General features: G+C 38.7%; 1 protein-coding gene across 3 annotated transcripts in view; it reads left to right on the forward strand.

Annotated features, from left to right (window-relative positions):
• Positions 1 to 13,613, forward strand: part of lrp1ba (low density lipoprotein receptor-related protein 1Ba) — a 320,154-nt gene that overhangs the window by 109,992 nt on the left and 196,549 nt on the right. For all 3 annotated transcript variants that reach the window (XM_056256617.1, XM_056256618.1, XM_056256619.1), the window contains 2 exons: positions 7,976 to 8,095; positions 11,504 to 11,632. In XM_056256617.1, coding sequence (XP_056112592.1) covers positions 7,976 to 8,095; positions 11,504 to 11,632 — 249 coding nt within the window. The remainder of the gene's footprint in view (positions 1 to 7,975; positions 8,096 to 11,503; positions 11,633 to 13,613) is intronic.

Raw genomic sequence — 13,613 nt, forward strand, 5'->3', positions numbered from 1 at the left:
AAAATAACATTTAAATATATGAAGAGTTTAGATGCAAAAGCTATTTGAAATTTTCTTAGAATGATCATTTTTATCAAGCTTGTATATTTAAGTTCAGTAATTTCACTTAAATGGCAATGAAGATTGCCTATTAATTGTCATTTGAGTGAAATTACTGAACTTAAATGTACAAGCTTCATAAAAATGATCATTCTAATTTCTAGAAGAAAATTTCAAATGGCACTTATAGAGGCTTTTGCATCTGAACTCTTCATATAGGCTATTTATTTATATAATATTTGAGTTTTGAAGTGCTGGAAAAAGATGTGTGAAGTAGGCTACTTGAAAGCATTTCACTATTCCAGCCAAACTGGTTACAGTTAGTGTTGTTACTATATTAAATCCATGGTGAATGTTGCTGGTCTGTGGACTTGTATTACTAGTTCATTCACGGCACAATGTTTCTCCTGGTGTCCACGTCAGCGCTGTTTGATCTAATAGAGATCTACGGTTAATAGCTTCGAATGCTTCTCACTAGATCTCGCAGCGATGTTATTACTTCAGTGGCGAACTCAAATGTTTTCTTTACTGGATCTCTTAGCGCTGTGTTGTAACGGTTGTAACAGTGTCGCTTGATCGAGATCGGCTCCCGCTGCACAGATGTTGCTGCTCCGAACTGATAAACGATCCGTGAAGCACAATAGCGCAGTTTCGTTCCGGTTTCATTACGCTTGCCATTTGATGTTGCGCAACGTTGTGGTGATCGCGGCAGTGCGAATTTTGTCGGCAGGAAAAATGGTCCAAGGAATCGTTCGGTTTGTATGCGTACCGAACCGGAAGCCTCGAACCGAAACGGTTCAATACGAATACATGTACCGTTACACCCCTATTATGAAGCGACGAGAATACTTTTTGTGCAAAAAACCCCCGACTTTATTCAACAATCTCTTCTTCATGTCAGTCTGCTACGCTGATCACGTAGTAGCCTAAACGCAGTGCAGCGCAACAAACAACTTTTAAGTTTAGTTCTCGAGACAAGTTTATGTCGAGATCTTGAGAAGACTTTTGTTGTGTCATTAAAATTTAATAAACATCAATTGAAAATTAAGTTGAGATCATTTCAAAAGACAAAAACAAATAGTAATACAGGTATGTTCCGTAGTTGGAAAGCATCTTCACTAATTAACAAATACAAATATTGTCGTCATTGTTTTAGCGGTCGATAATATTATTTGACTTGTTTATGGCAAATTTAAGGAAGTCGTCCTTGGGTTGTGTATTACTTCCTTTGTATGTTTCTTATGGCGTTATATATGTGCCTCATTCCTGAGCGAGTAATTGTAAGTTTTGAGCACAGAGAACTATATTTTGCAAGCACATTGCATTATATTTTGAACAGAAATTAACAATCGCAAAAAAAAAAAATTCGTTTGAGCAAAGAAAAAACGATTCCGTGCTCAATAAATGTATTTGCTATTATCCATATTAACGTGCAATAATAACTCCTCTCACGCAGTTTACTCAGGTGCTCTCTCACAAACTTATTCTCTGCGCTCCTGTCAAGTCCCTCTCTCTCTCTCTCAACCTCTTAATTCTGTGCGCGCTCAACTCTTGACACACGCGCGCTCAACTCTTGACACACGCGCGCTCAACTCTTGATACACACGCGCGCTCAACTCTTGATACACACGCGCGCTCAACTCTTGATACACACGCGCGCTCAACTCTTGATACACACGCGCGCTCAACTCTTGACACACACGCGCGCTCAACTCTTGATACACACGTGCGCTCAACTCTTGATACACACGCGCGCTCAACTCTTGACACACGCGCGCTCAACTCTTGATACACACGCGCGCTCAACTCTTGACACACACGCGCGCTCAACTTGCAACAGCGTTACAAGTGTGCCACAAAATCAACCAATCGGAAAATTAGAGGTCAATTGTGATTGGCTGTTGGTCTCCAATCACCACGCAGCACAAAGAAGAAGAAAAAGGAATTTTATGGATAGATGTCTTCTCTAGTATGGAATGCCAAAGCTGACTTAATTAAAAATAAATAAATACATAAATAAATAAATATACGAAGAAATGCAAAAAAGCAAAAATACATAAATAAATATACAAAGAAATGTAAAAAAAAATGCAAAGAAATGAGTATTTATACTTTTATTTCCTTATTTATGTATAATTGTACTTTTTTCACACATTTTTTATTTATACATTTATTTATTTCCACTTTTATTTATTTCCACATTTATATATTGTATTGTATTATATAAATTGATTTCCAGGGGCGATCAGCATCATATACTGCATGTCCAGTTCTTAATATTAGTCGATAAACTACTCAGTTATTATAATAATAAGGCACTATGGCTGTTATCAGTAAAATAAAATTGACAAAAGTCATTAAGTCATTAAAAGTCAAAATCTTAATACAGAGGAGAATGTTTTTACACTGCAATTACAATTGCATAAAAGTCGTAATGAGATTAAAGTTAAAAATAAAACATTTGAATATAGAAATATGAAATGATGGAATCAATTAAATTGTATGTTTAAATATGAAACTAAAACAGCCAGTAGGTGGCGGTAAGTCACTGTCTTAAACGAGTGAGTCATATCATTAATTCAGACCGATTCATTCAAATACTGATTCATTCAGTTCGGGAATAAAATTATCTCATACATGGGCTTTTTTACAGCATTTTTAAATGCTGACATTTTTTATTAATGTTGGTGCCACGTCGCCCCGCCATAATTTTGATACCTGAGCTGTACAGTTGAACATAACACGTGTTGTTTTTTCCCCGAAGTTCAGTATTTGAATGAATCGGTCTGAAATAATGATATGACTCACTCGTTTAAGACAGTGACTTACCGCCACCTACTGGCTGTTTTAGTTTCATATTTAAACATACAATTTAATTGATTCCATCATTTCATATTTCTATATTCAAATGTTTTATTTTTAACATTAATCTCATAACGACTTTTATGCAATTGTAATTGCAGTGTAAAAACATTCTCCTCTGTATTAAGATTTTGACTTTTAATGACTTAATGACTTTTGTTAATTTTATTTTACTGATAACAGCCATAGTGCCTTATTATTATAATAACTGAGTAGTTTATCGATTAATATTAAGAACTGGACATGCAGTATATGATGCTGATCGCCCCTGGAAATCAATTTATATAATACAATACAATATATAAATGTGGAAATAAATAAAAGTGGAAATAAATAAATGTATAAATAAAAAATGTGTGAAAAAAGTACAATTATACATAAATAAGGAAATAAAAGTATAAATACTCATTTCTTTGCATTTTTTTTTACATTTCTTTGTATATTTATTTATGTATTTTTGCTTTTTTGCATTTCTTCGTATATTTATTTATTTATGTATTTATTTATTTTTAATTAAGTCAGCTTTGGCATTCCATACTAGAGAAGACATCTATCCATAAAATTCCTTTTTCTTCTTCTTTGTGCTGCGTGGTGATTGGAGACCAACAGCCAATCACAATTGACCTCTAATTTTCCGATTGGTTGATTTTGTGGCACACTTGTAACGCTGTTGCAAGTTGAGCGCGCGTGTGTGTCAATAGTTGAGCGCGCGTGTGTATCAAGAGTTGAGCGCGCGTGTGTGTCAATAGTTGAGCGCGCGTGTGTATCAAGAGTTGAGCGCGCGTGTGTATCAAGAGTTGAGCGCGCGTGTGTATCAAGAGTTGAGCGCGCGTGTGTATCAAGAGTTGAGCGCGCGTGTGTATCAAGAGTTGAGCGCGCGTGTGTCAAGAGTTGAGCGCGCGTGTGTCAAGAGTTGAGCGCGCACAGAATTAAGAGGTTGAGAGAGAGAGAGAGGGACTTGACAGGAGCGCAGAGAATAAGTTTGTGAGAGAGCACCTGAGTAAACTGCGTGAGAGGAGTTATTATTGCACGTTAATATGGATAATAGCAAATACATTTATTGAGCACGGAATCGTTTTTTCTTTGCTCAAACGAATTTTTTTTTTGCGATTGTTAATTTCTGTTCAAAATATAATGCAATGTGCTTGCAAAATATAGTTCTCTGTGCTCAAAACTTACAATTACTCGCTCAGGAATGAGGCACATATATAACGCCATAGTTTCTGACTGCTAAGCAACCCTTACAAACAATGCAGTTTTGTAGCTTCACAGGAATTTGACAATCCTCAGCTAATGGTTCCAAATGTTAGAATTCATCATATAAATTCAACATTCATCCATCCAGAGAGTCTGGAAGTATTTGCTTGAGTGCTGGAAATGTAGGCATATTACAGTATGATGGGAGCAGCTGAGGGTTAAGTGCTTTGCCCAGGGGCAAAACTGCAGTGGTCACAGGAAGGGCAGTTTCATGTGCCAAGTTGATGTCCTTCCGTAGCTTGACTAGGATTTGGATGAGCCACCAAGTGCAGAGACTTTACGGCCACATCAATCTGGTTAAATATAGATTTAGACGTTATGCACAGACCGTTAAACTAACCTGTTCATTTGCGTCGGTTTATCTGGAGTTTATCTGAATCCCCTTCCAATGCTGGCAGTCGATTCTGAAGTGTTGATGAAGGGGCAAAATAAACCGGCTCTGCTTCACAGTTACACCTCAGATGTCTCACATCCACCTACTTTCAGTTTCTCTTGTTGGAAGTGCAGGTGTTTGTGAAGTTATGCAATATTACTTTTTGCTGTAACTGTGAAAACATACCATGCCAGTTTTGGTTTTTAGTTTTTCGTTTGAATTTCCATTCCATTTTCAGTTTAGGGGGTCTTGGCCTGAAAAAGGACAAAGACCCCTGTCATATAGAGACTTCTCTGGGCTTGGGCTTGTAAGCCACCTGCTATAAAACACACAGAACACACTAGCATGGTGTTGTTGATGTTTCTGCATTTTCTTTGTTGATTTAGAAAGTCAACTTCCCTTCTTGATCCATCCTCCATCCTTTCTGTTCTAACAAAGCATGTTTTTACTCAACTGTCATCTATTTATAAACACTGCCTGGTAGATGCGGACCCCCCCGGTCACCTGCTCTGATCGCACAAACAGAAAAATACACAAGCACACTCGTTCCGCTGCAGTGATGGCCTACCTGTCTGAGCCCTTGGGACGGTGGCCGCTGTAATGATGGAGACTGAGGGAAAGACCTGCTGTGAGTGAATAATAGACCTGTCCGGACATATGCCGTGTTCTCTGGACTAGAGATTCCTGCTGGGCAGGGGGCGGGGCTTACAATGCAGCTTTTTGATTGGTTCGTTTAGACACCTGAGGGAGATGTTGAGATGCTAAAGTCAGGTGAAGCTGTTGTGAAAGGTTTCAATTAAATATGTGTTTTAAAAGTAAAATTTGATATCCAAATCACAAATATTAGTTTCATTAATGATTGCTTCACTTGTGTGTTGCTCTCCATATGATTGACATGCATGTTCATGTACCTTCTGGGTTTTGTTATTTATTTTTTATTATATATTTCCTTTCCTTCCCTTCCCTTTCACCACCCTTTGAGAAAACATTGCAGGTCTCTATTGGCCAAAAAAAAGGACAAGCCCTTCGATATGTACCAGTCCAACTTTGTATTTCAGTTAAAAAATATGAATAGCATTTGTGAGCCATTTCATTGGATCTTTTAAATGTGTCAAACTTGGAGGTGGTCTGAAAAAACTTAGCTGTGGCATTTAAGTCCGTATAGATTTTCAAGGTCTCGGCCTTCAATTTTTAATGTGGTACGGGACTCCCGAGAGTGATTGATTGTTCACAGCAGCTAAAGTTCAAGCTCTTTGGGTTGGGGTAGCGAAATAGATCCACAGGCATTTACCTTTACGCCCCTGTTAGACTCAGCACCCTTCCTGGACCGCTGCCGTTAGCACTACATCACCCAGTGAGTGTCAGAGAAAGTAGGGCTCCTCACTGAGAGAAAATCACCTTGAGGGAGAGCTCTGGAGTTCACTGGAGATAAATCCTGTTGTGCGGGAGTCTAACTCACAGCGAGAGTCCACCCATAATGGCCTCCTTCCCGCTCGGAGGAGATTAGTGTGAATCCGGGTGGCGGACAGTAGCTGCACACATTCGACAACGCTTGCCATGTAAACAATGATTTTGACCTATTTTTGAAGTTACGTTTGAAGATAAGCATTGATTTCTCCAAAGAGTAATTCTCAACCAATAATCAACTCTCCCACCTACTGTTTTGAATCGGAGAGGTCTAAGATTCCTTCTTTTGGATCAATGCTTGTCTTTTCACTCATTTAAATTCTGCTGTCTTTGTAATGATATGTAGTTACCCATTCTTATTCCATGATAGATTTCTGTGAAGTTTCTGTTTTGCGTACCCTAATGGGCAAAGTCTGACATGTAAAATTTTCCAGGGTTAGAGAAGTGTCAAAAATATTGGACCGAAAACATAAAAAGTCAATTGTGTCTTTTATTAGCAGTTTTCTTTGCTTCCTTTTTTGCGGATCAACATTTACGATTGCAGTAACTGCTTTTCTTTTACACTGCCAGAGGCTTTATTTATGCGTTCAATATGTTTGCTTAGATGGGATAATTAGATTAGGAACAAAATAATGACTTTTTTTGGCACTGAAACATGTGAGTTTTAATTTATGTTTCATGTCATTTGATGGTGTCGGTTTGGTTTATGAGTTGGGTCATCTTACTCCTTGGGCATAGATTCCTCCATGCTTTTGGCACAAAAGCAATGCATTTGAAGTTCATTATTTATTTTAAGTCATGTTGTTTTATTTTTCTGTGTGGTTGTTCTTGGAAAACTGTCTTGGATTGCTTTTAGCATAAATACTGTTTTGTCAATTGTTGTACAGATGACAGCTAGTCAACTCAAGTCAAAACAAAAACCTGTCACAGATTATCGTATAGGGTTAGTTACCCCAAAAACTCAAAGTGTTGTCATTATTTACTTACCCTTGTGTCTCTCAAAACCTCTATGACGTGTTATGTGGAAACAAAATATGTTACTGCTGCTCTTGTTGCTCTTGTTGCTCACAGTTCTTGTTATATCAAAGAATAAAACTACAGATTTTAGTGGCTCAAATGCCCCATCTGCATAAATAAATAAAGAACTCTTTATAGCCAAGATTATGAAATATTTCAGGAACCGTTGGTCGCTCCCCATCGCTAGTCCCACATATAAATAGTTAAACATCCAGCTCAAGTGGATACACATTCCTTGTAATATAAAAAGCCATTATATTTCACTTTCAGTTAAACTCATATTGTAAAACGCTTTGCATTATCCTTAAACGCTGTGATACATTTTTAAAGAAGTACTTAATTTAAAACCTTCAGACTCAAGCCATTCCGAATGCATGCCTGGGGTGGGTCGATGAATTTCTCAGTGCGTAGTTATTATTAATGTGGGCTTCTTAGCAAATGCACGCTAGAAATCTCTCGCTCGCGATTAGGCGTTTAGAGTGGCAAGGTGATCTGTTAGCCATGCCCCCAAATGAATAGAAACATCAAAAATGGGCTATGACTGTTGTAATTGAAACAGATTGCAGCCCAAGCGTTTATAAATAACTGCTATTTTTCAACTGATTCTGGAATCAATAAATTAAAATAGGGGCATCTTCATGTGGCGCGCAACACAGGCAAACGTGATCGTCAAACATCCCTTATTAGGAGGCTGTAAGCGTTTCACAGGTGATAAATATTACACAATGCTCTACCGTTGTGTATTGACAGCGGTTTGGAGCGGGAGCTCGCCTGGAAGGATTGCATCCACTGAAACAGGCCTGAAGTGCCACTTAAAAAGCGCTGAATCATGGTCTCATAATGAGGCTGCATCTGTTCAAGTTTTAACAAATGATTTCATACTAGCGAAATGGCATTGTGCTTTTATAGAGGGTTTCACCGAGTGTAAATGCATGTTCATTGTGAGAGCGAACTCTGTGCAGGATATTAAGACTCTGAATCAAACAGAGCAAGTTGAAATGTGTGTTTGTGTCTCCTCAGAGTTGGTGCGCAGCTGCCAGGAGCGGAGGTGCCAGTTTGACTGTGTGATCATGAGAAACGGGACGTCCTGTTTCTGCGGGGAAGGTTTCGAACTAGACGAGGACGGGAGACAATGTCGAGGTGAGGGTCATTACCATCCGCAACTCTGTTTGAAGAATTTGAAGCTTTAGAAATGTCATTGAATTGAATTGTACTACTTTGGTAACAACTTGATTACAGTTAGTAAAGCAACTAACAAAATATAGTCCAATAAAAATATTCTATCCCTCTTCCTGATAAAAAAAAAAAAAAAATAGTATATAGTATCTATATAGTTCGCTCTATATAGTATGAATATGGGTTGTATGAATGAATGACGTACTACATCCGCCATTTTGTTGCTGTCATGTGACCTGCCAGCGTCAGTTGCGTTGCTTCACTTCCATTCATACATTTTCTCCCGTGGCCTCATGGGATAGTAAAGTGTCTATAGAAAAGATAGTAAAGGTCTTCCGGGGACTTTTCGTCTACTGTTTTTCGAATACTATGGGCTCTATCTTGCACTCGGCGCAAATGACTTTGTACACTGACGCATGTATCATTCCTATTTTGCACCCGCGCAAAGCGGACTTTTCCCTCCACAGACACACGTCGGTTAACTAAGAAATACACTTGCGCTCCCCGGGGCGGTCCAGCGCAAAGAGGAGGCGTGTTCCGGCGCAAACTTTCCCTCATGCTATTTTGCTGTTCTATAAAACAATTGCGCCACTGACCAGAAAAAAACTAGTCTAAAGTCAGTGGCGCGTTGCGCGTTGTTCATTATGCTATTTTAAGCGCGCATGCTTGGCCATAATGTAGCGGGTGCACAACGCGCATACACTTTGATTCTCTCATCAACACAGATGCAGCAGTTTTTATTTTTGCAAATCATACATTATAACAAGGAAAAATATTAACACATGAGGGAAATCTTTGTGGTGTCCATGAAAATTTAGTTTTTTTCCTCCCACGCCTGTTTAACCGACGCTGATTTGTATGGGGATGGGAGAAACCCACCCACGATAGATAGATAGATAGATAGAGAGATAGAGAGATAAATAGATAAGTCTGATTTGAACGTTGAATTTCTTGTTATTTCTGCATGCATTCTACTTCAGACAGTCAATAAACAGTGCCGTCTGAGGGTGTTACTGCATGAGGGTTTATGCCATAGTTTACAGGTGCACGCAAAACACGCAATACAACGTCACTTCTCTGTCTTTCACGGTCCTGACAAGAACGTCGGTCTCCTCGGCTGTGAACCGCTCCTGGCGCGCGCCTGGTAAATCCGCCGTTATAATAGCAATCCGCCATGCAACATGCGCGCCTGCTCTTAAAGGGAATGTGAGATGACGCTCTGATTGGTTTATTCCACGTTACGCCCAAACCACACCTATGAATAATGAAGCTACTTCAGACCAACCTCTTTTAGATTTGCGCCAGGCGCAAGAGGCATTTATCCCGCCGGGAAAATAGCAACAGCGCCGGGATCCGCCCACAAAGTTACTTGCGCTTTGCGCTTTGACACTTGCGTTTCAGATCGTTAAAATAGGGCCCTATGTATTCAAACATACTACTTTTTTGGGGTAATGTTTTTCGCATACTATATAATAGGGAAGTATTTGATTTCAGATGAATTTTTAATGCAGCAAAGCGTTTTCAGCTAATATCTGATGAAAAACGTTTTATGTTTGCGATATCTTGTTTTAGCTAATCAAAAAAGCTTTTCTTATGTGGTTAGAGCCATTAAGATGCTACGTTGTTAGCCACCTGAAAGTGTTTACATTTTAATCATATTTTGCTTTGGAAATTTGAAAGATATTATTTCACAGGGCTCCAGACTAACCTTTCCACTGGTTGCACTGGTGCTACCAACTTTCTCAGTTGGTCGCACCAGCACATGATTTGGTCGCACTTTTTTTTTTCTTTTTTTTTTTGTCACAATAGGATTAATCAATGCATGCTGATGAATAGTTGTTTCAATCTTTTCATTTTTATGTGACTTAATTCCTAAATTTCCTGAATTCCTAATGGACTATATGCACAGTTACTTCCTGGTTTTCGATAAGCCAGTTTGGGCATTTCCGGTGAACATTCTGTACTCACTGTACATCCACACAAAACCATCAATGGTTGACTTTTTAATGTTGTATTTATATTTTAATGCCATTATCACACTTACCTAATTTGCCAATAAAGCAGTTTTATTGATTGCAATAAAGACTTGAAGCTAATGTGAACATTGGAATAAGAAATGCGTTGCCTGTGTAATTGGACAAAGTCTCATGAAAAACAATAACTGTCAGTCAGTGCAGCGCTGCCAGCGCAAGCTCACTGATTTTGGCACACTTGTGAAAACTCCAGTTTTGTTCAATTAATCTAACTAATGTATACACTAAATCTTTAATTTTTACAGTGTGTTGATGCTTTGTTTTCAAACGAAAGTGTGAATGATGATCGAATTTTGCTGAGGAACAGCAATGTCGTTTTTTATGTCGTCTTAGATTTGAATAACTAAATGAATGCTAGGTCTGACTATTTAAGTGACTATATTCTGATTATAAACTAAGTATTACAATATTAATGCAGTTAAAGCAACCTCAGGACATTGAAGATATCAACACACCAGCAAGTGACATTTCACCAGAGGTTTTCCAGTTGGCTTATATGGAAGTTTTAAAGAACGCTTCGTGCATTTATTCCATTGGTGCGTTTCATCATCAGTGTGCAATGCGTGTGTACGTTTGCTTGCTAGCGGTTAATAAACAGAACTGGGTGTGTCTTGTGGAAGAACATTGTAGCTGGAGCTACTTCTCTCTGTTAATGTCTATGACGACTCGAGTCACACAGGTACTGGGCTACTCCGCAGCCGAGTCGACCCAGTTTAAAATAGTCTGAATAGAAACACTTATTATAGGCGTACCGTAGTGATTCAGAATAAGACAAAAACACGGTTTGGAAAATGGATTCATGATGTACTCATTATATGCATTTTGGTCATTTTGAACACAAAAAGTTACGGACTGCAGCAGTTACGGATACAACAGCGTTCTGTTGCGCACTTGCAAATTTAATGCGACCACGTCAAATTCTAACTCACACATTCTCAAAAAATGGTCACACTCTAAAACCCTGTTTCACATTTTTTACTTTTTAAATTTTTGTAAACTGATTTTGTATCAGTTCTAATCAGGCACCGAATAGAGTAGGCTAACCATAAAAAGTTACCTCAGCTCATACCGTTTTGAGGTCTCTAGCAAAGCTAGCTGTGCTTGTTTCTCCAATGCATGAACGTGAACCTCTAGAGATATTGTTGTTGATTTAATGAGAAATTGTGATTGTCAACCAAAACAGCAATTTACTCACCCTTCCCTGTCCAAACATACATTTGCATATTCATATATTTTGATAGGTTGCTGCGAAATGGCGACATTAAGAGTTGGGTTTGCATATTTAGGTCATTTTGGAGCACATTTAGTGTTTAATAAATAGCCCCGCTGTTGCCCGCAGATCATGATGAATGCAGGGATTACGGGACATGCAGTCAGATCTGTATGAACACGCAGGGATCGTACAGATGCACTTGCACAGATGGCTTCAGCCTGCAGGCCAACAGACGATCCTGCAAAGCCAAAACAGGTGAGTCCATTTATCATCCCCGTTAGTTCAAGTCCAAAAAAATGTGCATTAAGCAACATGTATTTTACTTTGATTTTCAGCGGTGCTTTAAAGGCTCAAGTCTGAAAATAATTTAACCCATGCATAAATCAAATATTTGCTTGATTTACCATATTAAATGCTGGAGAGATGGATGACCTCCAGAATTTAGAGGGTTTTTTTTTTTAGCACATTGCTCTGTGGTTGCAACAGTGTTCAGGTAGTTCCTAGCTTGTTTGCAAAATTGCTATTAGACTAGACGCCATATTTAATTTAATGGATGGATGAAAACGAGGTTGTGAGGGAGAGACGCACATTCTTTACAATGGCATGCGCTATACAAAGGTCATAATTATGTAATGTTCACAACTCTCTTATGGAGGTTTTGTCTACCAAAAGTTTTTTTTTTCTGAAAGACGTTTTATCAGCTGAGCAATCTGTATGTTGTTTAACATCAGTACCATTCATTGAACGCACTGTATCTACCCCTTACAGCCTCGTTTTCATTCCTGTCAACAAATGAAATAAGGCGCTACCCTGACTAAGGTCTATGGAGTTCTGAGAGTTTTTAACCCTTTCACACGTAAGTTTAAAATATTCTAACTGATCCCCCAGCGTGAGTTTTTCTAGGCGACCGCTATTTAGAACCTGTCACTTTAATGTTTCCATGGTGACGCGTCATTGCTTGTCACGTGACACAGCGCAACCACAACACAGCGCTGAATGAATGATGATCTGCTTTTATGTCATTTTTCCTTTTTTGTTCAAAATATTCACAAATGTATTAGCTATAACACGAAACACTGATATTCCGATTGTCAAATATGTGCAAGTGGATGTGTTCTGTTGTTTAAACACCTTTATAACGATCGGGTTAGTTGAGCTGTATGTGCGATGGGCGGCGCCATGTTAGTTTACAACACGTCAATTCCTCAACTTCTGACGAAATACATGAAAGTAAGTGGCCGGTGAACTGGGAGAAGAATAGGGTAAAATGTAAAGCTACTTACACATTGTGTATCTGATATGAATAAAACGTGTCGTCTTATTATAATGGAAAGGAGTATTATTGCCGCTTCCATAGACATCAGTGTGTGTAAAACTCAAAATAATTTTTTTGCTAGTCCTTATGTGTATTTAAACGTCTGAAACCTAAAATAAACATTAAGTGGTTGAAAACACTGAATAGTTGTGATCTAAATACAGCACTGAGCGCGTCTGTCTCTGGCTCAGCGCCAGCCAACGCGCAAAAGCACATTTGAATTTAGCAGTTGATCACGCGATGCACTGACCGTTCTAATCACACCGGTGTGATCGTACGCTCCAGGGACCAGCCTAGACTGATCACATTGTTATGTGGTTTCTATGGTGTTCTGGGTAGTTGCTACTTGCCAAGGTGTTCTAAGGGGGTGTCACACATTACTACAGTATCCGGTTGCTGGGGCTCCAGGGTAGTTGCTAGCCTGTTATTAAAAGATTAAGGGTTTTTTATCGTGTTGCTCTGTGATTATTGTGATTATGAGTAGTTTGTAGCCTTTTGCTAAAGAGTTCTGGGTGATTTTTAACACATTGCTGTGTGATTGCTAGTTGCTAGGCAAGTCTAATGGGTTGTTTTAGGGTTAGAGGGTTGTTGAAATACTTCATCTAAGTATTGGCACATAATAATAGTATTTTATACAGTGAATATCTTCTCTTAGCAAGAACCACTCGAAAATAGGTGTCTAGTATTAAAAACAAAGAAAGGTCAACAAACTCACCACTTGACATTTCACTCAGCATTTAAATTATAGTTGTCTTAACATTTTAAGAGATTAGATGGGTAAACACAATGCCTTTTGGGACGTTTGATTGAACAGGAAAGCCTCAGTGGAGTAGCCTGATCACAGTGGTGATCATCCAGAAGCATTAGTATAGATGACACTGTCATTCGCCTGATACGAGTGTCAGTTACAATTATTGTCAT

The sequence above is a fragment of the Rhinichthys klamathensis genome, unplaced genomic scaffold (genome assembly GCF_029890125.1).
Source record: "Rhinichthys klamathensis goyatoka isolate OS25496 unplaced genomic scaffold, OSU_Roscu_1.1 h1tg000127l_1, whole genome shotgun sequence".
NCBI lineage: Eukaryota > Metazoa > Chordata > Actinopteri > Cypriniformes > Leuciscidae > Rhinichthys > Rhinichthys klamathensis.